This window comes from Ptychodera flava, chromosome 3, assembly GCF_041260155.1.
Source record: "Ptychodera flava strain L36383 chromosome 3, AS_Pfla_20210202, whole genome shotgun sequence".
NCBI classification, from domain to species: domain Eukaryota; kingdom Metazoa; phylum Hemichordata; class Enteropneusta; family Ptychoderidae; genus Ptychodera; species Ptychodera flava.
Genome location: NC_091930.1, coordinates 3,526,633 through 3,554,016, shown reverse-complemented (window position 1 = coordinate 3,554,016; position 27,384 = coordinate 3,526,633). Strand labels below are relative to the sequence as shown.

General features: G+C 37.8%; 1 protein-coding gene and 1 long non-coding RNA gene across 2 annotated transcripts; one reads left to right on the top strand and one right to left on the bottom strand.

The window, feature by feature from the left end:
* Positions 1 to 2,834: 2,834 nt before the first annotated feature.
* LOC139130290 (uncharacterized) lies at positions 2,835 to 3,959 on the bottom strand. Its single transcript, XM_070696042.1, has one exon. The coding sequence runs from the start codon at positions 3,957 to 3,959 to the stop codon at positions 2,835 to 2,837; it is 1,125 nt and encodes a 374-aa protein (XP_070552143.1).
* A 6,726-nt stretch (positions 3,960 to 10,685) lies between these two features.
* On the top strand, positions 10,686 to 14,042 carry LOC139124588 (uncharacterized). Its single transcript, XR_011549970.1, has 5 exons — positions 10,686 to 10,789; positions 11,759 to 11,837; positions 12,152 to 12,439; positions 13,339 to 13,644; positions 13,974 to 14,042. It is a non-coding gene; the product is annotated as an uncharacterized lncRNA (long non-coding RNA).
* The last annotated feature ends 13,342 nt before the right edge of the window (positions 14,043 to 27,384 follow it).

The window sequence follows — 27,384 nt, the reverse complement described above, 5'->3', positions numbered from 1 at the left end:
GGTTTTTCTCAACAGGAAATATCGTCTGCGTATCAGTTGACTAATTGAGCAAATTCTAATAGACGCACTTAGCATTTTGGAAAGAAAAGACAAATCATTTTACCATGTTCCTTCTGACTTGCCATACTTCCATTGCAAGTCATTGTAGCAAGCACAAAACAGTACTTTTGCAAGCTAACTTATATGTGAAAAACACTGTCATAAATATTGCCTCCCAAGCTTCATTTGTGGGAGTAATATTTGATGAATATCTCACTTGGAAGCAACACATTGATAAGACAAGTAAGCACATTAGACAAAAAATTGGAATTCTTTTCAGATTAAGAAGTTATGTACCACAGCATATTTTAATTTTAGGCCAAAAAAAGAAAAGAAATGTTTCTGTTCAGCGCGCGCGTCACTTGAACAACAGCGCGTCACCTTTTTTTTCTTTTTGTGGCCGGCGGCCGCGGCTGACACAAAACAAAAATGGCTGAAGGGAAAGAGAAAAGTCTTTTGGGGGGCATGATCAGTGACTGCATGAACAGGATATATGTGACTATATTGATAAAACTATAAAACTGACCCTCCTCCCTCCCTTGAGGGATAAAAATAAAAAAAAATAAAATTCGCGTCGCCGCATCATTTTTAAAGAAAGACCTGACCAGAAACATTTCCTTTCTTTGGCCTTACTATACAAGGCTTTCATTCAACCAATTCTTACATATGGTCTGGAAGTTTGGGGTAGCACCTACTCATCCTACCTTAAACCCATTTACATCACCCAAAAAATGATTGTATGAATCATCACATTCTCTGGGTTTCGAGAAAGTAGTTCACCTTTATTCAAAAATGTATGTTTGTTAGATTTATATATATAAACTTCACTCGTTACTTCTAGGAAAGTTTGTGTTTGATTTACATCATCATAATTTGCCGCAAAGCTTGAGCGACTTCTTTGAAAATATAGATCATAGTCACGAAACACCTTTTAAACAAGGTTCAAATTTATATCTGCCAAAAATGCGTACGAGAACTGGTCAGTTTGCAATTTTGTACGCAGGCGCCAAACTCTGGAATAATTTACCACGTAATGTAAAAGCAAGTACTTCAAGAAATGCATTTACACATTCCCTAAAAGAGCATCTTTTGAATATGTACAATATCACGTAGGTATCTGTCTATTAATTTCTTGTATTAACATGTTGTATTTTCACCAGTAACTGTCTCATATAAGCCCTTGTATTATATATTGCAATGTAATGAGAGATGGGGCCAGACTCGACTAGCTGTAAGCTTTTACTTCTGGCTTCCAACATTGCCAGTGTTATTTATAAATGAATAATTGACTTTATTACATGTTTTGTAAACAATTTAAATTGCAATAAAAGTAAGTAAGTAAGTAAGTAATTGAATAATCAGCCAAGTGTATCATAAATGAGGACAATTATAATTCGCATTTAAATTATATTATTCCAACGACACACCGTACAACTTACAATACCGGACTGGATATTAATATACCTTTAACGATGCAAATGTTGAGATGTTCTTTCATATAATATGATCTCTGTTTTTCTGAAACAGATGCATTTTAAAACTACACATACAGACACGAGGCAGATAATTGTCTGCTGATCACAATGTCTGATCTTATAGCACTTGATTAGCACAGCCTGTTCTCTTTCACTCATGCTTGTGCGTTAGAAATGTCACCATCTGCACTGGATGAAACAAACTGACGTACATCAGACGCATACCTGTTCCATGTGATGTTTGATTAGTATTTTAAATTATCCGTGGTCCAAATCACGCGTCAGCAGGTGCTTCAAAAATTCCGCTGTAACAGTTTCAGATTTTTATTAATAACCACTTGATTTAATTATGCAAAGTATATTATGTTCACGTAGTCATGGAGAAACGATATCAATTAAGGATTTTCGACGACAGGAACATGTGTGCCAATTAGCATATGGATTCTGTTTAGCCGTTGTCATATGCTCGTCAGGTGAATATTTTTGCAGATCTGTCTGTCTCTCTGTCTATCTGCCTGTGTGTATGTCTCTCTGTGTCTCTACCTCTATCTGTCTGTCTGTCTGTCTGTCGGTCTGTCTGTCTCTCTCTCACTCTCTCTCAATTAATGCCTAATAATTATTGTGACATGGAGGATTTTACTTTTCTGCATTTGTTACGTTTCCATGAAGAGACAACGCATTCAATTGGCATCTTCATGCAAGATGAATTTGAAATGGTGGATTAATAAAATGGTCATTTTGATCCTACCACATTTAGTTGTATATTAATTATATTCCTTAAATGAGAAAGTATATAACTTGCGATTATTTAATGATTTTACCTTCTAAAGTGTCACTCTAATTTACTAAAAAAGGCATCAGCATAATCCTTGATATCACAACCTTTTCATTATTGACAGTAAAAAATAGTTCTTCCCGCACCTTCACAATATGCACAAACTTGAAAATCAATACTTTCAAGACCTTGATCTTTTTTTAGGGGGGGGGGGTCATAAGTTGGAACAAAGTTGTATGCACAGTTTTAGTCATCAGACACAACCAGACAGATTGCAGGAATGTTGCGGATACACATAACACAGACTACAATAATTGTGACACTGCAACAATATGCTTACGATATTTCAAACTAGTTAACACAGAGAACGGATTTTAAAACATGCAACATCTCTGCTTTTGATGATAATTTAGTGTCTTTCTGACAAGATTTCAGTAGGTAGCACCCTCCGGTCCCCATTCTCCAGCCCATAACGTCGGCCGTCAAACCACCAGGCCACTTAAGGAGAATATGCGGAAACGTCAAATGCGAACATTCTATTTTAATTACTGGCATTTCATGATAGCATTATTTTCTTCGCACTGACCGTCGTCCGTAAGAAACCAATGTCCCCAACGCTTTGCTAGCTTAATTTTCTCATCGACACCAATAACGTAATTCACTTGGATAACAACAGGATTGGTAATCTCCCGCAGTTTAGGTTTTTTATACCACAATCCAGACACAAAATTCTCAAGCGGTAGAGTTTTGACTCTTATATCAGTCTTCGTCAGTTCTTCCGATAAGATCTTCATTTCGGAGCTACTGTAACCCATCTTCTGGGATTCGTCGTTCAGCCCGTTCACGCAAACTTCGAACCGATGAAACACATCCCACCAGAGCGCCTTGGTAACCTGAGTGTTGCTGAGGTATATAAATCCTCCCGATATGCCCCTCTCTGTAGCACCGTTGGGCGCCGATACTATATCATAGGCGGCATAGCTGTTGATGATAGGCAGTGCGTCGTCGAACCATACAGCATCGGATTCGATCAGAGTGACTGGAATGTCGCTCTGCAGTAGTACGAGTATCACCCATGTCCGTAGCAGTATAAATCGATAGTACGCCACAAAGCCTATGCTTAACTTGAAAAGTGTTTCTAACGGCAAGGGGAGTACTTGTACCTCGGGATGAAATTTAGAGAGACCGTCTAGCGCAACTTGGTCGGTAGCTATGAAGAGAATCTTCGGTAACACCCCCATGCATTTTACGTTGCAGACCCAACTTTTAGTGATATTGAGGTAGCCACGATTAAAGAACTGCAGAGTGACGAAACCATACGTTTCGGCGATATTCTTAGAAAGGGAGAGTATCCTCGAAATGACCTTTGTCTCGGTGCTGACTGTTTGGTCGCCAATCTTTAGTTGTGGTTCTGTTATCTGTCGTTGTTTGAATGCGTTTTCAGACCGATGCTCGTCAAGCCGGAGTCTCTGGCGAGTAGTTTGGGACTTCTCATCTTGAGTGTTTGCCTCGGAGCCTGAAATGGCTTCCTCAATCCCTGTCTCCTCAACCCCTGCAACTCTCTGTCGAACATTTTCTTCGACATTGGTTTTGAAAACCTTGCCACTTTTGACAAGTTGGTCTTGAACCGTTTCAACAGTCCTTGCTGGAGTCACGCAACCTTTCAGCATTCCAAATATCACTATATATACGAGTACGATAAGGACGGCAGCAACGAAAACAAGAACTTCTTTCTTCATTTTCACACGTATGGCCAACAAAGCGCTGCTAAACGGAACAGTACAAAAACCGTGAATGTATGCACCGCTCAGCGTAAAAATGTGTCTCGTCTTTGTCGTTTCAGTCCGGACGTATTTAAGTAGTAAAGCACGCCTTAATATGTGGCACTCCATTGCTCGTTCACAAACCATGGAACGTTATTGGAAGATTGTTCATATCGGTAGAATTATGCAAACCACTGGCTTCACCATGGACACAGTAGTTAATGATATCTGAACGGGCATAATATCAAATAACGTTTTATATTAAGAATATGATTTAAAAGGGGACAAAAATATCAATCTGATATTTTGATGTATTTTATCGTGAAAGCTCATGTTGACGTTTTTCGGCGAAACGCAACTACCATATGGCAAACTTTCCAATAACCGTTTCTTCTTTCAGGTAACATACTTATAGGGAAACAAACATCGATTAAATTAGCATATTTCCTTGTGAGAAATATTTCTGTTATTGTCGTAAACAATTTTGTAGAATATTACGAAAGTGGATGTGGACACAGAATGCATACACGGAAAATCAGCGCTTGTCGAGTGAAATGTTTAGTATGTATAAGGAACAAGATTATTTTAAATAGTTGATGATTTGAGATATATTTAATGATGTTTTTGTTTGTTTGTATAAAAAATCTGCTTTGGTTTCTCCGTGCGACCGACGTCAGAATATCTAAAACAATCTTTGCACACGTTAATGTATGACAATGCATGTAACTGTCAGCGTGTTTCAGTCGTGCGATGAGAAAATTGTCTTTTTTCAGTACAAAAGTCAAAATGTCTAAGAACAGATTGATTAGAAGACTGTCTTATGGCATACATTGTCCATTCAGGCGATAAAATTAAAATATCGAGATTAAATATTTCCTGTTGGTTCCCATTACATTCACCATAAACTGACAGAATTATTCAACAGCAACTTGTACTTGCCCTCATATAAGTACCGTGACGCCAGGACGGTCCCTGTTTAATTATACCATATATTCTTAATGAAAACCGTGATGACATCGACCAAATGAAGGTTTAGTCTGTTCCAGTTACGGTCATGGGATTCACTGGTTTAGTTCGTACATGGCGTGATGCCGACGCGTAGGTGGAAATTTCACACCTGCATGCAGCAGTGATATTACTGAAACGATAGCCATACCTTATTAAGTTGGATAATCGATTCGTTATCGTAGATACCTAAAATCCAAATCATTTACAAGCTGGAGTTGCAGAGGGCACCGCTGAGGCCGATTTGTCAGCTGTTTCTAATATCGACAGATATTTATTAATGAAGCGATTGAGTAACAACACCAACAATTATATCTTGGCGATTTAATCGATGTTTATGACCAACGAGTTGATATTTTCTGAAAAAAATAACCATATTCCCTAGAAATACAAAGTACGACATCGTTCAACAGCACCAATAAGGATAACAGCGTAAGGCGTATGTACCCTCGGACGAATTTGCAAATAGGCGCCCTCAATAGCATGTAGATGGCAAACACATGAAATTTCTCTTTGTTGACTTTTCTGAGCATGTCGTAGCAGGATGCTTTTCATTGTATATAATGATAGCGCTAAAAAGTTTTTAAAAAAGGAACGTGAGTTAAGCTTGTCCCTGACAAAAGGTTAATCCTAATTTTGTTTACGTCTCTCGATTTTGGCTTTTGTTTAATTAAAGCGTATTGATACATCACAGGCTCAGTTACGAGCAAACACAACCGTCATGTTACATATACCTATTAGCTATTGAAAACTCCTGCCAATTAAAGGTGTGCTGCGCAAATCTGAACATGTGTGTGCGAAAGACGGAAAGCGTGATAACAAACATAGCGATGACTTGCAGATAGACTGGCCACTTCTGGTCGTGTCTCTTCAGCCTTTCAAATTATCTAAAGCGGGCACTAGTTCTAGTGCAATTGCTACACTCCATGTCCTTGGTTTTAGCTCATGACACTCGCCTATCCTGCAACACTCGCTAAACGACTGCGACTATTAACGACTCTCCATTATATAAATCTTGCAGAGGGTGCAATGGACTGCCGAAAGTCTAACGTTCCGGTGTCTTTTAGTAGCACGACATTTTCGCTGTATCACAGTTTACCACCGTGCTGAGACGTCCACGAAAAGTAATTCAAATAGACATGGATGAGGCGTATATAGATTTTTGCGATAATTTCGTACAATCATTACTTGTCATACGCTCTCATCCTTTTCATCTTTCCAGGTCTAACCTGAGAGCATACGCAGCGCGTCAGGCATTGACATTGAGGTTATTATTCCCATCATTGTGCATAGCCTGCTAATCACCATGTTCGCTGCATGTTTTTGCCAAAGTGCTGTAGAGGAAGATGTGCTGTCAAATATTTTCAAAAATAACAATATATTATAGTAATTTATCTCGAAACTGCCCAGCAATCTAGTTGACCAACGAAAATCAATTATAATGGACAAATTACATACTCAGATCAGGTTCGAATTGTAAGAGATTGCCGGAACAGGGGAATCATTAAACAAATATTAGTGCCGTCTGTTGCACTATACAGCTGATTTTGAATTCTCGCGTGTGGTTGGAGTTTGTATTGCATCAACCTATATAAGTCTCGCGAGAGTTGGTTTGTTTCAAAATGGTGGAGCACAGCGATCATGGAACACGGCTTTTAAAAGTGATCGAAAATAAGCATTTCGAACTACCTTTCCTACTGTTTTTTGAAACAGAGAGCTTCTCTTGTCAGAAAAACTCAATGTCGACTAGGAGATAAAGAAGTTAAAATGGCCCCCTGAATGTAAGGAAAGGAATTGCCCTGTTTTCGAACTTGTAGGTAGTCTGGTCCCCTGCCCCATTTCTACCGCTGGCTGCGCTGCTGGCGAAAATAGTGTCAGGTATGGGCCGCCATTTTCTTCAGAAGTTTAACTGCATAGTAATGAGCACAGTCACCTGACAAGATAATGTGATCTGCACATATGTATAGTGGCAAGTCAGGGAATTTAGACGACAAAACATCGAACATTATAGTTGTATTCACGACTTCACTTTAAAGTCTCTGTTCTTCTACGATGGTATTTAGTAATGAAATGACGATAATCGTCTTTGGTTTAGACCCAGACGTGACAAACGACCCCTCCTTTCGCATGTACGGCAGTGACTCAAACTTAAGTTATTTCCGTTTTTCATTCGATTTCGACAAAGCATGCTTGGTTGGGCAAACCATCGAGGCAAAAATAACGTTCATTGGCAAACAAAATCTAAGTTCAAAGGTAGCTCTGTAATGGAAATAAATTTAAAGCAAATACTGCGCTCGTACTATTGACCAATTACAGCCACGCTTACAAAAACCCGTTCCTGATCTTTCGTGAGCAGCGAAGCCAGCGTTAGGGGACCGGAATAACTTTTAGATTATGATATTCCATTCCAATTCCAAATACATTGTACATTCATTAGTCTTAAGTAACTGTCGCTGCGCTTGCTATAATGAGGCCTGTTAAAGTGTGAAAGAATTTGAACTATACCTAGGATAATGTACTCTTACTTTCAAATATTAATTTTTGTAAGCAAATGTTAATGCTGTTTTTAAAGTTGGTACTTTGAAAGCACTCTTTAGTAGTAGTAGTAGTAGTAGTAGTAGTAGTAGTAGTAGTAGTAGTAGTAGTTTTCAAACAAATCATTTATTCAATATGAAAATTGGCTATTTACAAAATTGCATCAAAATATATACATAGATGCATCAAACTTTTAAAATCAATGAAAATCAAAATAGAAAAGCCAGGACTTCTACAAAATGAACGGTGAAATATCAATGAATCCAGAAGCTGTATGCACGGTAGAAAACTGGACGAGGGACATAGTGTATCTGTCGAAAACATCCCATGTTGAAGTTTCTTGAATGGTCAGACGGACTGACAAAGGTCACGATCTGTAAATGAAAAATAGGCTTGAAACGTTAAGTGTAGGTATGACCCTCCATCGAACTTCGACCGATCCGAAGATCCCGTGAGGAGTACGGTGCCCAGGGTTCGAAGACGACAACGACCAGGAAACACGAAACTGTCAGTATGTGAACAACGGTACAATAAATCAGTAGTAGTAGTAGTAGTAGTAGTAGTAGTAGTAGTAGTAGTAGTAGTAGTAGTAGTAGTAGTAGTAGTAGAAGCTGTGCGGTACTATGGTGAGATTTTAACTGCTATTACTCCACGCCACTACAATGCCCATAAGGTACGGCGATTTGATGGAATAAGTAACATTACGAAAAATACGTACGTCTACTGCCCACTGACTCGAAAAAAGTTACATCAGCAGTATTTTTCTATACAATGAGTGTACTTTCACGTGAAAGAGTACACAGCTGTTTTTAAATGATTGTGGAATGTAAGAGTAAAGAGACTTCGCATAAAAAAGAACAATGTTTTGGTTTCAATCAGTACAATAATTGTTTCTTAAATCTTGCTGTTGTGAATTTCTTAAATAAGAGAATTCGGAGAGAGAGAGAGAGAGAGAGAGAGAGAGAGAGAGAGAGAGAGAGGGAGAGAGAGAGAGAGAGAGAGATTGTGCAGAGAGAGAGAGAGAGAGAGAGAGAGAGAGAGAGAGAGAGAGAGAGAGAGAGAGAGAGATTGTGCACTGTATATGTCAATGGAAAATCATGACCAGTGAAAGCAGAAACTGATTCCATCGACTGGATCTTTTTCGAAATGGACTTGAACCACATTTTGCAGTCTATTCGGTTCTCTAGGTTAGTAAATATGTTGTCTTTGTCTGTTAGTAAAGAAACCGACGCCGATCCCGCGACTACCAGCATCCATCCTGACTGTATTTTCTTTCTGAAATTCTATTTGTTAACCAGTACCTAATATAGCTTAAGTACGACCTTGTTTCAATATTTATTTTTTCGCCATCAAATACTTGTTCTTCTTTTCCCTTAAATGGGTAAAAAATACGGGTAGTAATGCTTTGCTAAACATGGGTCAATGGCTTTATTAGCGGCCGCCGTTGGTTTAACGTTAAAAGTGCATGTAAATTGACAGAAACAAGATGGTTGTTTATATAGAAAATACTACAGTCCTTTAATAACCTTGAAGGCTTTCTTGCATTATTTCCTCGCCCATCCCCTGGCATACGTTATCTGAACTTTATTTTCACACACTGGGTATCGCTCTTCCATCCACTGTTGAACTTTTACATCTTAAATTTCATAAATGGTTTACCTCGAAGCCTGGTTAGCTGTACCTCTTGCATTGTAATTGCCAAATGAATACTACCCAATCTCCGGACGGAGTTTTTAGATTCATATAATTAAGCCATAATGCCTTTGAAAATGTCACTATTTCAATTTAGTCTCTGGCAATGTTTATAAAACGTTTTTGTGGTCGCATTTCGGTAAGCCATTTTACTTAATTTGCATCTTATTTTTAACAATCGTATTGAAAATATGCAAAAAGATAGGGATTTTTTATGATGTGTATGTTCTTTTTTGCATATTGATAAATTATATCTTCTCTCTCTTTTAATACCAAGGGCAATGCAGCCGTAAAATGTAGTCGATGTTTTGTAACCTTGAGCAAGAGTCATTGCCCTTCTTGGTATAATTTCGATATGACACCAAGGACAACACTTTTCATTATAATTTTTTTATATTGTTCTGTTAGTAATACATGTTTGTGAAGTTTACTATTTGTATTATTTTCCAATGCCTCTCAAGAAATTATTTGAGTATTTGACTTTTTAGATCTTTATCCTGTACGTTCTGCATTTTGCGAAATAGCAAAGCATGCAGCAACTTGTGATGCAATTGACCCTCTATGTATCGGGTTGTTTTTATCGACATTGATCGATATGTTTTGTTAGTGTCAACTGACGATCAGGTTCTAAATCCAAATGCAACGAAAGATACAGACTGCAATTACAAACGTGAAATTATTTCTTCTTGCTCAGAGCAGGCAGAATATAAAAATAATATTTGCAAGTTTCCTCACTGAAAATATAAAGATTTTTACAAAATTTGCACCGACGCTTAACTATTTCACCAAAACTCCCGAGTAGACGTACCATAGGAAACACTAGGATTGGACCAGACCATGGCTTAAAAGAAAGATTTAAATATGCAGTGTGTTTTAAAAAGAAATTATTTTTTTGCAATCCTCTTACTTTCAGTTCTCTTTTACACGAACAACGTTGAGTATGTATAACACGATGGGAACTATTTTAGAATAATTGGATTGTGAAGTAATTAAATGTTGATTTAATCTGCAAATGTGATCTCATCTGGTTTTTCTTTTTACATTAGGCCTAAACACTTGTTTTTACAAGGAACTTGTATTATTTCAACATTAAACTATCTGGCAACTAATTCTTTTGAGAAATTTAAAGATTATGAAAATCCAATTATCCCAAATTAGTTCCAATCGTGTTGTATATACCACTTATCATGTCCTCTCTCCTTATGAACATGAAGCTTGACCTATGAATCGTATGCAGGCATGCTTTGAAAAAAGATGCTGGTCTTCCTGTTTCAAATATAACTGAATATAGCAAAGCAATTTAGAGATGGAACGATTGGGAGTTATTTACGATTTCAAGGTACAACTTTTGCTGTTTAATTACATGGCAAGTCCCTTAAATTCCACATAAAAGCATTTAACGGTAACACTTCTCTCATACTATATACTCTCATCATAGTGGAAACATCTCTTTGATGATAAACAACCATACGTGCTACACAGGCTCTTTGATTGGAAAGCGGTTTGTGAGTATATTGCTGTATTGTTTACTATCATGTGGGGGGACTTTCGGTTTACTGTCGTCTAGGAAAACATGCATTTTCACTTAACGCTGCTATACTTTGTTTAATCATTCCTATCAGGCCAGGATATAGCTGTCATACACTTGTTTTCCTCAATGCACGTCGCCACTTATGCTATGAGCTAGAACGATACTATGAAAATACATTGTTGTCGCTAAGTTTTGTGTAAATATAATAAATTAACATTTTTACGATTGGAACTAATGTGGGATAATTCGATCTTCTAATGTATCAAAAGTGTTAGATGCCCCATAGCTGAATGTTCGAATATTACAAATTAGTCGTAAAAACGTAACGTAAATGTAACGTAAAAAGAAAAGTGGATGAGGTTACATTTGCAGATTAAATCGACACTACTTCACCATCAGATTATCCCAATTTACCTCCAAACGTGTTCATTTCTTTCTAAAATAATGTTCTGTGGGTTTTTCATCAACTAAAACATATATGACTTTTGTTTTGGGTATCACGTTTTCTTTTAACAGTGACGATCAGAGTAAGTGCTTTCTTCTTGACTTTTGAAAAATTATAATTGTATCAATTTTACAAGTACTGCAAATCGTTCTTCCTGACTTTGTAGATAATATATCAGATCCTTCTTATCAACCCATGATCTCGTGCACCGCAAATCTTTGAATGTTGTTCGCATGGTGCTTTGGTGTACACGAAGCTAAAATTATAATAACCTTGCCGACACAAGTGATGACGTATGGTTAAGAATATTTTGTAAAATCTCTAAAAAATGAACCAGGAACAGTTGTGACAGCGACCATCATATATCCACCTTCCCGCATTAACTTGATGTTGCATTTAAAACACTATCATTCCATGACGAACTCAACTCACATGCGCCATGTTCAGTTATTGCCTTAATCTCCACTGTCTAACCTCTATCGTCTGTCTCTTTACCAGGGTTGCTAATGCGTTGTCGTCATGGACGGGACTCGTTTCCTGGTATTCGTAATTTCTTTACTACATACGAGCACGCATGGTAAGAGTTTAGGAAATATTTCATTCACACAACTATGAAATTAAAGGAATGACATATAAATCTATTCGAATCGATGTGATTGTACTTCCTACTTGAATGCAATTCGAGTATAATGCTACAAAGGTGTTAAGTACTCTCTTGTTTGGGAGCTTCTTGACAAGTATCTGTGGATTTAGGGAGATATAGAAATTTAGTAAACTTGAGGTTTGTGGTTTTTGCAGTTCTTTCACTAAACCAGATGTGGTTTGAAACATACATGTTCCTTGCAGTCTTAGAATAATTGACTACTTGTCACTATTTTGTTTTTCCTGGAGTCCCTGCCTATGACGTGTTAAGTGAAACCGTTTGTGAAAATGGAGAGGCTTATTTGGAGTGTCCTCAAGGCGAAATGATTTCTATTTCAACCGGCAATTATGGACGCGCGGACACGACAACTTGCCCTCATGCACAGATGTACGATACCGACTGCAGGGCTTCTCATACACGTTCAATATTACAAGAGGAATGCCACGGAAAACGAAGCTGTACAGTGTCCGCATTCAACTCAGTGTTTGGCGACCCGTGTCCACAAACCTACAAGTATCTAAAATTGCAGTACAGATGTAAGTAGTTTGCCGTTATTTTGGTGTGAGGTCCTGGTGTTAAATATCGTTTGCAGCTAAGGAGTAGGGTAAAGGCTTTACTTCAATTGTCTGACAATGATAATATTTGTACGTAAGTCTGCCAATGCCAATTTCTTTTAACAAGAGAGGGGAGGGAGGGGCAGGGAGAGAGTATGAGCAGAATACAAATCTTTTTATTGGTAAAGTAGACAGCAATATTTCGTGACTGAGTGACTCTTTATTTTCTCTTTATAACAAGTATTTTGGGAATAGATACCTAGCTTGATGCAAAGCCCGGATCCTTTAGCGGACCAATAACGTTTGAGATAAGGTCATTTATATTGGTTTCTGACGGACCATTCAGAGAAAAGATATAATCCTTGTAGCAATTTTCTCACGTTAATTTTGTTACAATTTCCCGCATGACGGATCAGAAGCCATTTATAGGGAATTCAGGTTTGGGGAGTTCAGAGTTCTACAATGTTTCCAGGTGTTCTTTGTTGTAATAACTAGATTTTCTATGCAATAAAACCTCAAGTACTTTATATGCTTCTACTCCTGGCGTCCGAGACTCTTGCCTGCCATCAAAGAACCTGGGCTTTCTCATTCCCGACAATTTGAAAGTAAATGGTAATATCTGGTGGTTTGTACACTCACAACCTAATATAGGTAATTGAGTAAAGGCGAGACATTCGTTACCATGTATGGTATTCTAACATTTTCAATTTTATCTTAATGTAGTTAGACTATTAATTTAATTAGTCATCCTTACATTCATATTTTGCTGATATCACTTCAGAATATTATTTGCTTAAAATACTTAAACGGACTGTTAACCATGCAATCGTAATGCATCACCGTCAAATGTCATTCCTTTCCCTCCAAACCTTGCGTAAAAGGTATCCCAGATGCAAATGGGCTCTTTGAATTTGCCGCCATTGTCTGTCAAGGGGACACATATACTATTGACTGTGGAAGCAAGACTATCTCCCTCACTCAGGGGGCCGGCTTTGGCCGAAATGACATCGTCACTTGCGTTTCCAGCGGTACTTCAACAGCCGACACGGACTGTTCCTTCGATGCCTCACCTCATTTGAGACAAAAGTGCGAAGGCAAGAACACCTGTGACTTTGTGGCCGATGTCGCCGAATTTGGAACAGATCCGTGCCCTGGTACGGACAAATATGTGAACTTGTGGTACATATGTAAGTATAATATTTCTCATTCAAATCCGAATCAAAGAAATATGTCAAAAGTCAAATGTCTAATCTAATTGCGTACTTCTAGTGTTGTGCATTATTATATGTAGTAAGTCTAAAAGGTTACTTTGGAAATATAAAATATATGTAGTTTTCTTACGTGTCTAATCGACCTATTTATTAATACCTGGTTACCAATACTCCAATGGATTTTATAAAGTTCGCTCGAAAACTGTAGTGTTTGCATAGCAACATTGTTTTTCGGCGTTATGGTACCTCTGTCTTTTGCTGTCTGTCGGTTCATAGCTTTGAGATATCTTTGTTCTATTCCACAGGTTTCTAAATCAGACATGGATACCCTTGCGTGACGTTATTTGGTAGTGTAATCGCGAGTTTAAACTCCTATCTGCTGTCGGCCTATACGTGGCGTTCTGATATAAATGACTCCATGCTGGGTATTACAGCCACATGCAAAGTCGTCTTCATGTTATATTAACGAAAAATCATGATTTCGGTGGATGCTCTATTCAATTTCCCAACCAGTCTTCGTATGTATTTACTAGCCCTTGAAATGATTGGAAAACCAACCTTTGTATCATGGTATCTGAATTTCGTGGTATAGAAAGACAATTTGCTTCTTTCAGCCAGTTTGAAATTGTGGTACAATTTCAACATCGTATACCATATCATGCTAATGCAAGCGTTCGTAATATATTAAGTAAGTAAAGTGACTAAGCTCATTTTCTTCTCTTTTTAGAGACTGAAACAGTTGATGTTACCGATGAAGACTTTTCCTTTGTTATGCTCCTTTGATGATTTGTCTCTACTATTCTCCACACCAATGTCGAGCTACTTCAAACCGCACTTTGTTATACCACCTTGAAGAGGTTGCTCCATTCAAAATACCTGACCTTCATCTTGTAGTTGAAATCATTTTCGGTGTAAATGATAGGTGTTTCAATAAATTGGTGAATGCAATTTATTCTCTCGGGTTTGTTTCCAACATCAGTGGATAATAAATCGTCATGTATGGCGGGAAAACTCACAATTGGGGTGTATAGTTTGAATTGTACTCTCACATTGTAACTAAAGAAAATCCCGGAGTGTTATTGATAACTGCGAACAAGTACGATGAAACAAATTCTAATCAAAGCAGGAAAAATTTATTGTATACAACGGACACGTGTCCGTAACATGCTGTTCCACACTGAGACTCTGCCATGCCTTGCTAGCATCAATTGACCGACGGGGCACAGTGCACCGACCCGTTATGTGAATTGGAAACAAGAGCTTTTAAAAGGTTCCATCATCCTTTTCGCACCGTGATGAGTAAATGATATTTGTGGCTGACGCTACCCTGGCTTATACGTTCGTTGCTAACTGATACACAGTTCACCATACCTTTTAAGCATCATGAACTATATGTAAACACTGCAAATCATCATGGTAAGATCCGTAATGTGATTGTCTGCTGCCCTCAGCTGGACGTTGCTCATCGAGGATGATGACAGTGGAAAGTATCCCCACCGAATGGTTACTATATTTGACTTATAACAGTAAATAGCGTCAAAATAATGACAGGGAATGATAGCAGTAATCACAGCATCACAATGCTTTATGTCAATTTATAACTTTCGATCCCAGTGCACTCGTTTTTGTCGATGAAATTTTCGGTTGCAACACTCTAACCTTCCTCTGCCAACTGACCAAATCTAAATAATGTGACTTATCGTACACCTGAAATAGAAAATCGATTATAGACATTCGGTAGTTCAAACGGACCTCTGCTTCTTCTGCTGAGAGACGGTCGTAGAGGAAAGACGTCGATCTTCGATAAATGTAGTTTTTATGGCCTCTCTGGTTCCCCAAAACAGAATTATGCGTAAGGCCCTGAGTGGCCTGACCCTGACGCGGAATCAGAGAAAGAGGACCAGTGCAGCATGAACAATAAACGTTTATGACTCGGCTTTGATGACGCATGTTCTCAGGCTCACAATAAAATGGTACCTTTGGATGGTTGTTCCCATCAAGAAAATAAGGCTCGTCAAATTTCAAAACATAGCGTTAAAGGTTAGTAGTGTCATACAGTCTCTTCACTCTGGAGTAGAGACTGCACTGACATCTAGATTACAGCTGTGTCCCGCCGTGGCTAATCAGTTCTTTACACAAAACAGCGAATCATAAAATGCACACACAAAATACACTAAACGCAAACAACCAAGATATAAAGGATTAGTGAAGTTACTTTCCCTTTATTACAATCACTGAAGATGAATATTAGGCGACTAATAATGAAAGCCTGGCAAACTTTCGAAACATAGCATTAGAAGATCGTAGTGTTATACATTCTCTCCACCGTCGAGTAGAGACTGCACTGACAAACAGGTGGCAGCTGTGTCTCGTAGTGGTTAATCAGTAGCATACAAAATCATGTGAAACATCAACTATACTTACAAAATACACAAAGTACACAAAACGCAAACAGCAAGATACGAACGATATGTGGAGTTGCTTTCCATTTTAGGTGCCGCTGTTTGAAAGGTCATCAACTGTCGCTGAGCTGTCTCCTTTTTTAGTTTGACGGCTTTGTGTTCAGTATCAGGGAAAATTATTCTCGACGGTTTACATACAGTCAATTGGCATGGTTTTATGCGCCTTCAAAGTGAAAAAAATAAACTTTTGCTCAATCTTTTCTCATGGAATTTTTCTACCATTTTCTTTCAAAATCAAGAATTAAAATTGGGGATCATCGCACAAATTTTGGTACAAGGAACACAAATTACCTACCAATACTTACTTACCAATATTCGAAATACTTACCAATATTCGAAATTTAAAATGGCCACCATATCTCTGTGTAACTTCTATCTAGGAAATTATTTTTATTTTGGATTTTGGATTTTCGACTTTCGAAAAACTACTCGGTGAAAAGTTTTCTTACACCAGACGCTTTAAAATGAGCCCAACCACATGATAGATCAGAAAAGAATTGTGAAAATTGAGAGTCTGAATATCCGTCTCGGAGGCTCCTTCTACCTTAACGCTTCAAAAGATATTCCACGTTTGCCTTGCATATAGCAATGTACACTGAACTGTAAGGACCGTCTATTAAACATAAGTGAATAAATGATATGACTAGTTGTTCAGTTTTGAGATCTTTTCATTATTGTTACTTGCTCAATGCAAAAAAGCTTACATCTTTTGAACAACACGAAAATGAATGTTACTATCTTAAATCCCAAATGCGAACAGTGCGTTTGTCCGGCTGATACAACTTGGGCGACATTTCTGCTCTCCCGTGAAATCTAAACAATCATGCGTTAATTCCAGCTTCCATTTTGTCGTGCTGAAAAAAGCATTTTCAAATAATAACTATCATATCAATTAATGTAAAATGGTCCTAATAATAAAATCATTGTATCTTTTATTAGAGACGCAATAGATACATTTTAGGCACGTTAAGTATACGTGTGAAGAAGACATTCTACGTATCGTTTCTTTTTTTCTGTGGAACAGAAAATGTTCTATCGAAAAATACACGCACCTCCAAATTAGCGAATGAATTTGAGATAAAATGCCCTAAAACCCTTGTGTAGTGCAGAAGGCGAAGACATCATGTCCGTTTAAATCACTCACGATAAGTTAGCATGACTGTCAACTGAAGCACATTCCGTTTTAAACATGGACTCAGCAGTGTGTTATAGCATGACATTACACGAACGTATATTATCATCGCAGGTACTTGTTTCAGAAATTAAATACAGTGATACTTTACATGCTTGTAAAGAGTTGCTGTACTGAGTGTCGGCAACTTTTAAAAGATTAATAACGCTCAATAGCCGAATTCATTTAATTTGACATACATTTAGGGGACGCATAGAGCAGCTTTAAATACAGGATGAGGTTTTTCTACGTTGATTTACAAGAAAACATCGTTGTTTTATTTGCTGTTTGCCTTCTTGAAGAAGAACTTTCCTATAATCATTTTACTGATTTCCTCTCCTATGACGAATGTCGATCATTGTCGTTGATCATTTACACTTAACGACACTTTTCTTTTGCGTCATTGCATCAAATGCTTGCGAATTTATACTGATATACGTAATTCTCAGCTCACCAAAAAATGCAAGTTGAGCTGTACAACACGACTCAATGAATTAAATTCCAGAAACTTGAGTCAACGCCATAATGTTGTAGTTTTTCGATTTATATCGGTCAAAAAAGAATAATTTGTATTATATATATATATATATATATATATATATATATATATATCGAAATGCGAAAAATAAACATCCATTCTCTATATCCAACGTGAAATTTAAAGCTGGTACATCTCTATCTAGGGCGACCCTCTGTGCTCTCAGTAGGCCTATTAGAGTAAAGAATGAAATCCAAGCAGGCTCAGTGTAAGATATAATTTTATTATGTATTACCAATAGCTTGGTAAATGAAACATTGAGTAAGTGCTAGCGTATCATCAGGAAAATCCTTAAAAGTAAGATTGTTTCTGAATAGAGATTCCTTTGTCTATATTTCAAGGACTTGAAAGGTGGATGCGAAGATGAAATTCCGAATTGCCAAGTCCTTCAAGAGATGATGTTCTTCCAGATATAATAATTGCCAATAACTAAAATAAGCAAATAAAGCAATAGCCATAGAGTAATACTGGTATTTGCTTGCCAACGTGCCTGTGTAAGGTAGCTCTCTGACGTTCAGCCCAGATGTTCCCAGATAATCATGAAAAAACTCTTTCACCCTCTACAGGCTATTCCATTCCAGTTTGCAACATTATATATTATAATCCAGTCGAGGGCGCATGTGTCCGTGGTCAGGTGACCATTTTCCCAACATCAGGGGGCAAATCGTCTCCTGCTTCGAGGGTTTAAATTTCCTTGTTAATGTTTCCATTACATGACTTTCATACCAAGTTTTTACTCCAAATTTTTGAATTTACACACAAAACACAATCCCATACGTGATTTCCACGAAAGGCGAAAATAACTTGACAACAGACCGGTGATCATGATAGAACAGTGAATTGATGTATTTATATCACAGTTATGAGGTTTATCGATTTTAATGCATAATTTAGTATAAACTGTATTTCCTGTGTAAACCATGTAAATAGATCAATTTTAAATCCTGAAGATATCAAGTTGAGAATAGTTACGGCTCACATTGTTTCATGCAACTGATGACTGTGCGGCCCGCTAACGATTGCAATAAGTTATCGTTAAATCCTATAGGGCGCTTGGCGTTCGATATATGAGGCACGTAATTTAAAGTGTAAGTGTCGCAATAATTCAAAGTTAATTTTGCTTAAAATGAGCCATGCTAAATGATTTTCCATCCCTACTTTATCAAAAAAACCACATCATCCGAAGGAAGTTACAAGGTGAAATATTATAAAAATACAATATTTTGTGCGATTTTGAAGTCGGCTCGTTTCGGAATTCACGGGCGTTGCCACAGAAAATGACGTAACTAATTGAACTTACGAATGAAGGTGTCAATCGGGGTCATAGCAAATGCTCGCCGCTGCAGTTTCAACATGGTTAGAAGTTTCGCTTTTGGTGGCTGAAGTTACCGCTCCCATTGCCATTTTAACATGCATTTTAGCATGCCATCCGTATTAGCATTTGTATAAGTCTCCCCACAAAATATTTTTGCCTCTTTGAGAATTTCGTACTTATGAAACAATGAACCCTGTGGTTTATATCGCTAGATCAGTGTGCTCGATATTTTAGACTATGTCAATCTTAATTCATCTCTTCACGAGAATTAGGCTTGACAACATGTCTTCACCGTCACATAGTTTTAAAGTTCCAAACTTCACTAAGGGTTTTATGAAGACAATATAAGATTTTGTGGCGAGAAAACTACTTGGGTTATATTGTGCTAACGTACCCTCGGTCGGTTCCAGCTGTGTGAACGAGGTGTCAAAATTTTTAGCTGGGTCTCTACTTCATGTATCTACAAACGTCATTATGTCATCCAAATTTTAAACGAGGTTTTAAACGAGACAGTTCGCGTTGAAAAGTAATAAAGAGGTGGCAACTCCAGACTTCGTTCATATTTTGGTAGCTTGTGTTGTGTATACGGTAGTGCACTAGTGTTGGGCTCGTCATTGACGGTCGACAAGAGTTCTGCTCCTGTTTTCGTTCATGTCGAGGTCCCGATCGTTAAAATCTACAGGCCTGTAAATTCTGGAGAGCATCTGTGTAAAGGCACTTTGTGTCGTCTTCTTCGGTGACAATGACATTCTCAGTTGCATTGATTACGCTCATGAAATTAACACTATCATTATACCAAATGCACTAAGTGGCCATCGCGCATTCTATAAGTTACGTCACAGCTACTCCTGCCAAAGGCGAGCTCGGCAATTTCCGGAAAATGTCGCCACCATAAACCTGAAAACGGCTAACTTTTGCCGTGTTTTCGTCGTAATAAAACGATACAACTATCTTAAAACCGCTAAAGTAAGCTTCCGTTTGTTTGTAAATGTTTATTTTATTAATGCCAATGTCAATGACAACCTGAACTAGGAAATAGTCTTCAAGTCAAACGAGATAAACCTCAAAATATGGCGAGACTTGCCCTTTTAATATATTCAGAATGCTTGTAGTAAACATATCAACATGTCACCAGAAAGATGAAGAACGTTAATGTTCATGCTAATGAGAGACTCAGAGTATATAGCACACACATAACAATCAATATACAGAAAACCTAGTAGAATATAATAGCAACGCAATAGATACTGCCTTCGCAAGCAAAACGTTTCAAAATTAGCTACTGGATAAATTCTGTAACGTTACAAAACCTTTAAACTGATTATTAATTACTTCCTTCACTTGACCATCAATATCGAATAGACCTATAACACAACGGAGGACAGACGACTTAAACACAAGTGCAATCAATGTAAAATATTTTAACAAGTTGTTGAGTAAAAATAAGCTGCAATAGATGGAAAAAATAACAACTAGAATTTCATTTTTATAAATACTTGGTAGGTGCCTTCATGTTATATCATTAAGGTAGATGCACTGCTGACAACTTGGTAGAATATAGATTCACATTGGCTGAGACCTTGTACTGCAATAAAGGACTGTACTGTACTGTACTGTACTGTTGAGATTCACATGTGTCGATGAAGAAACCAATCGATCTATATATTTATAAATCTAATCAGATAAGGAATGACATTTGTTCCCAATGAGATTATGGGGAGCTACCAAAGATAATTACATTGTTAAAACATAGAAAAGCTCTAACAGTGCCTTTTCAGGACCTTTTCCGAGAACTTGTGACAATGCAAATGCCAACAATAGTCATGAGTTGACATACCTTTTCGATATCGAAACATTTTCACAGCGTACAAGAATATTAAGCTACTGACATTTCATTATTTCGTTATTATCTTTGCAGTCACCTTCGTCTGTTAAAAACCAATGTCCCCAGTGCTTTGCCTGTCGAATCTTCATATCAACACCAACTACATAATTTACCTGGATAACCTTGGGCTTGGTCGTCTTACGTAACGTGTCATTCTTGTACCATAACCCAGACACGAAATTCTCAAGGGGTAGCATTTTCACATTCACAGCAGTCTTCTTTAACACTCTCTCAAGAATCTGCATTTCAGAGTGTACGGCGCCCATCGTTTCTGAACCATTACTTCGCGTATCCATGTAGCCTTGAAATTGTTTAAACACATCCAACCAAACCCCTTTTGCCGCCTGTGTGGTGTTAAGGTATATAAACCCTGTCGAAACACCATTCCCCGACACGGTGTTGGACGTAGACACCAGATCATAGCCGGATAAACCCTTAATGGTAGGCAGGACGTCATCAAACCATACTGCGTCAGATTCTATCACAGTCAATGGAATGTCTCTCTGCAGTAAAATGAGAATGATCCAAGTGCGTAGCAGTATGAATTGATAGTAAGCAACAAACCCGAAGGATAATTTGAACATTGTTTGATAAGGTAAGAGTACTACTTGGGCCTTTGGATTGAACTTGGAAAGACCGTCTAGCGCATTTTGGTCTGTAGCTACAAATAAAACCTTGGGTAATACCCCCATGCATTTCACGTTGCAGATCCAACTCTTAGTAATATTAAGGTAGCCACGATTGAGGAATTGCAGGGTAATAAAACCATAAGTTTGTGCAATGTTTTTAGAAAGAGATAGTATCCTTGATATGCTCTTCGTCCCTGTGCTAACAGTTTGGTTTCCAATCTTGAGGTGAGATTCTGTCATTATCTGTTTGTTATTTTCATTTGGAAAATGTTGGCGTTGGTCAACACGGTTTGGTTTTCCGTGACTTTTGGCGAAGTTGTTTTCTGATGTCTTTGCCGCTGAGCTGGTTGAAATTCCAGTCACCGTTGTTTTGCTGTCTCCTCCTTTTGATAGTAACGTGTCTTCATCAGTTGTAGTTATTTGATTCCCGTCGATTCTAAACAGCCGATTTCGATTGGAGTTTCCGATTTTTTCCCGATGAAACAGCTCCGGCCCTTTGTTATATCCATATAGCAGTATACTGGCAAGAATAAATATTAATGCAAGGCCCCGATGTAGTTTCGTCGATTGCATACTGACATAAATAGTTCTTCGCCGGTCAGGAGAATCAGTTGATCACAAATATATAGGGAGTCTTTAAAAGAGTAGTGTGTCAGGTGTTTTAGTTGTTGTAAAGTATTAGTTAATGTATACATATTTCAATAGATACGGTGCTATCCGTTGAGAAGAAAACATCAAACTAATGTAATTTTATTCATGCATAAACATTATTATACTCAAACTAATTCATCCGTGGCGACCCTCTGTGCTTCCAGGGAAGGGTCAACGATTAAAATGTGGGCAGGCGTTATATGAATGCAAGATTTTTCTTTATCACATGGTAAAAACAGTTTTTATTGGTAAATGAGAACTGAGGACTTCAGCCTAGTTAGAATGAGAGACGCTGAGATAATTCAACTTGGTTTATGACGTACTTCACTGTTAGATGGTTACAGAATGAAGCTGTTGAAGAGGTAGAGGTAAGAATCATTTACATATTATTTCTCGGACACGAATGCTGTACTGTTGCAAAGTTGCAGTCTTGTGATGCTGCTAGATTTACAATTCAGGCGTTTCAACTGAAAATGCATACATGTGTTCATATCTCGTCTCAACATAAGACTGAACAGCGACTAGAATCATGCAAATGTGCTAGCTGTCCGACATCATCATTTCTAATTCCATGATAACAGTTGTCTTTGATACTCCCTGCATTGTTGGAGTAAAAGGATGAAATTGCGATTTTATTTGATGAGGATCTGAAAGGGGAAAGCGTTGAAACGTTTAAATATGTTGGCATTTCAGTTTGAAGAAATTCTAAACCGTTTAGGTGTTCAAAAGAGGACGAGTTCACACTCGAAGGGTTCTCACGAAGACAGTCATCTAGTATCAACGGGATTATTGTGTCTTGTACATAAAATAGGTCTTCAGTTTTATCAGCAAACAATAGAATGATGGTAGGTTTATAGTTTTGATAATATGAGTTGTCATTCGAATATATTAGATAACTTTCCAATCTTATCATATCCGACGATTACATTTCAAACATCGCAACCGTTACTGAGGCCGATGATTAGTTTTCAGACCGATATATTCCTCAGGCTATATGACTTCACAGTTGTATACATCAAAATTAACGAACGTAGGCCGTCATGGTTCAGGTTACATCTCAGTTTTGGGAGGTCGCAACATATTGTGTAAGTAATCAATGATAACAGACTGTCGCCAACATTAAATAAGTCCGACACCAAACTCGGGATCTGTTTAAAGCTAAATGAAGTGAAGCCTGGCGTATTGTAGCCATCCTTCTCTATAAACACGGGTGGGCCACGTAAGGTAAAACGCGCAAAGTGAACATATATTTAGACTCTCGAATTTCTGCATAATTTCTGCATTTCATTTCATTTCATTTCATTTGTAATCTACCACTTTAGGAGATTATTTTGAAGCTCTTGGAGCAAGAAAAACGTTCACCGTCTTAGTTGTTCCGAAAATCGAAAATTAAATTTTTCTCCATAGAGTTAGCACAGGGATGGTGGCCATTTTGAATTTCGAATATTGGTAAATCTTGGATAATTTGTATCAATTGTACAAAATTTATGAGCTGACCCCAATTTTTATTCTTTATTTTGAAATATTGCTTAAGCAAAGTTTGAGCAAAAGTTTAAGTTTTGCACTTTCGAGGTGCATATCACCGTATTAATTGACTGTATGTAAACCGCCGATAATAATTTGCCTAATGCTGACATACATACACGGCCGTCAAACCAGAAGGAAGACAGCTCAGCATAAGTTGATTAGCTTTCAAACAACCACATGCAATAAAGGTAAGCAACTCCATCGTTCGTATCTTGGCTGTTTGTAAATGTATATTACATTACATTGCTTAAAATTTATCAGCCACGGCAAGACACAGCTGTAATATGCATAATCTATACTCCAGAGTGGAGAGAATGAATAACACTACACTTTGTTTCGAACGTTTGCGAGATTTTCATCATTAGTCAATAACATTCATCTTCAGTGGATGTAAAACACACTAAAAGCAAACAACCAAGATATGAACGATGTGTGAAGTTGCTGTACCTAACCCAAATCTAAAAATAGACAAGCATTAATGATACAGCCTTTGAAGACCTTTCTGAGAACGTATAACAACTTAAATGCGAACAATAGTCATTTGACATACGTTTTCGATATTGATACATGTTTCACAGAGCACAATATTATAAAATTACTGACATACCATTATTTCGTTATTTTCTTTGCAGTCACATCCAATCACAGCCAATCTTTCTATCAACACCAACTACATAATTGACCTGGATAACCTTGGGCTTGGTCATCTCACGCAACGTGTCATTCTTGTACCATAACCCAGACACGAATTCTCAAGGCGTCAGGGGTTCAACTTTCACATGAGTCTTCTTTAACACTCTTTCAAGGATCTGAATTTCAGAGTATCCAATGCTCATCTTTTCTGAACCATCTCTTCGCGTCTCTATGTAGCCTTGGAATTGTTTATAGACATCCAACCATACCATTTTGTCGTTTATGTGGTGTTAAGGCATAAGAACCCTCCCGAAATACCTGTCTCCGACACGGTGTTGGACATAGACACCAAATCATAACCGGATAAACTCCGAATGGTAGGCAGTACGTAATTGAACCATTCAGTGTCAGATTCTATCACTGTCAATGGAGTGTCTCTTGAAGTAACACGAGAACTATCCATGTGCGTAGCAGAGTTAATTGATAGTAAGCAACGAATCCGAAGGTTTGTATTAACATTGTTTGAAAAGGCAAGAGTACTACATGAACCTTTGAACTGAACTTGGATAGATCCACTAGCGTATTTTGGTCTGTAGCTTTAAGTAACACGCCCCATGCATTTCACGTTGCAGATCCAACTCTTAGTAATTATTAAGGTAGCCACGATTGAGGAATTGCAGGGTAACGAAACCATACGTTTCTGCAATGTCTTTAGAAAGAGAAAGTATTCTTCATATGCTCTTTGTCCCGGTAATAACAGTTTGGTTTCAAATCTTGAGGTAAGATTCTGTTATCTGCTGTGTGAAATCTTCATTTCGTAAATGTTGGCTATGGCCCCCACGGTTGTGTTTCTTGTGACTTGTGGCTGAGTTTTCTTCTGATGTGTTTGCCGTTGGGCGCTTTGAATTTCCAGTCACCGTTGTTTCGCTATTTCCTCCTTTTGGTAGAATCGTTTCTTCATGAGTTGTAGATATTTGATTCGCATCCATTAGAAACGGTTGGTTTCGATCTGCGTTTCCGATTTTTGTCCGATTAAACAGCTCAGGCCTTCTGTTTTATCCACAAAGCACTATATTAGCAAGAAGTACTATTGATGTAAAGCCAAGCTGTAGTTTTGTCCATTGCATACTGACATTGTTAGTTATTCGCCGGTCAGGATACTTTAATTGAAGTAGATTGATCTAAAATATTGGGGAGTCGTAATAAGGGTAGTGTGTCAGATGTTTTTATTTTGTAAAGAATTAGCTAATGTATCCCAATCCGTTAGGAAAGAAAAGTGAAACTTATGTAATGTCATTCATGTAGAAACATGATTATATGCCAATTAATTTTTCCGTGGCAACCCTCTGTGCTACAGGGCTAGGGCGAACGATTAAAATGTGAGCAGGCGTACATGTACGGTTTAACTTAATCACGTGGTAACAACGGCTTGGTTACAAGAACTGACGACTTCTGCCTTATTAAGATGAGAGACGCCAAGATAATTCAACCCCATTTTTACGACACACTAATCATCCCAGTGTTCTACCTAAGTAGCCATAAGGGAATTGATATTTTCATCGTTCGATGGTTACAGAATAATGGGGCTATTGAGGAGGTGGATGTAAGAATCATTTGCATATTATCTCTCTTGATCACAAATATTTCGCTATAACAAAGTCGCAGTATTGTGATACCTATGGATTTACAATTCATGCGTGACAATTCAAAACGCATACATGTGTTCATATTTTGTCTCGCCAAATGACTGCACGCGACTGGAATCATTCAAAAATGTTAAATGAAATCATTCATAACAGCCAGCTGCCCAGTGTCATTTCTCTTTTCAAAATACATAATGACACTTGCCTGTGATATTCCCTACAAAAAAGTTGAAAATAGTTATTTTAGTTGATAAGGACCTAAAAGAGATCATCACGTACCGACATCAGTGCACTTTTTACATATCACGCCCTTTCCTGGTGTCCAGCTTTTTATGAACGCGACGCTCTTTTTGTATTTAGAAGGTTTAACAAAAAAAAAAACAATAAAGTGCAAGATTCAAAGGTTGTTGTCAGGCACACCGCGTCCAAATATGGGCAATCGCATGCATTTCAGATCCAGCTGCATTATGGTTACTACGTGCGTTGCTTTCAGCAAACGTTCCATTCGTAGACAAATCAAGCGCAAGATTCGATCGTATCCTCGTTCTTATCGTACGGGCGACAATAATGCGGCCATCGTTTTACCGAAAATTTGATAAAAATGGCGACAAATGTGTGATATCACGCGTATTGTCATTGCCAAATGTTTGGAAAATGTTTTGAACTGCATATTAACCTTTCATAAGGCAAATGATAACACCTTTACGGCTCTGATTCGAGTTTGCTTACCTCGGTCGCACGGCGTACGGGCACTCGCACGTTCGGGCCCTTCCATCTTACAACTGGTCCGCAAACATCATATGAGGGCGGTAAAGATTAAAAGCGATAAAATATTATAATATGTCGTAACAATGGGCGAAGGTACCCCCTACAGTCAATTCTGCTAAACGTAGGCGTCTATGTAACATGCTGTAATGGTGTATCATTATGTCGTTATAACTGAGCACAAATTGAAAAACTTACCTGAGCAAAACTAAAATGCATGTCGGTTTTAAGAAAGTTATAAGTCGTTTAGTCGTTCAAACGATGAAAAGTTCACACTCACAGGGTTCTCACGAAGATGATAATCTAGTATCAATGGGATTGGTGTGTGCAGAACACAAATGGGTTTTCAACTTTATCAACAACTAAATAGGATTAAAGTGGATAGACATTGTTAATATCTGTTGTCCTTTGAATATTACTGGATCCTGTTACTATCTAATGATTTCTGACGGTACAATTTTCTAACAGCCCCACCGTTAGCAAGGCTGCTGATCAGT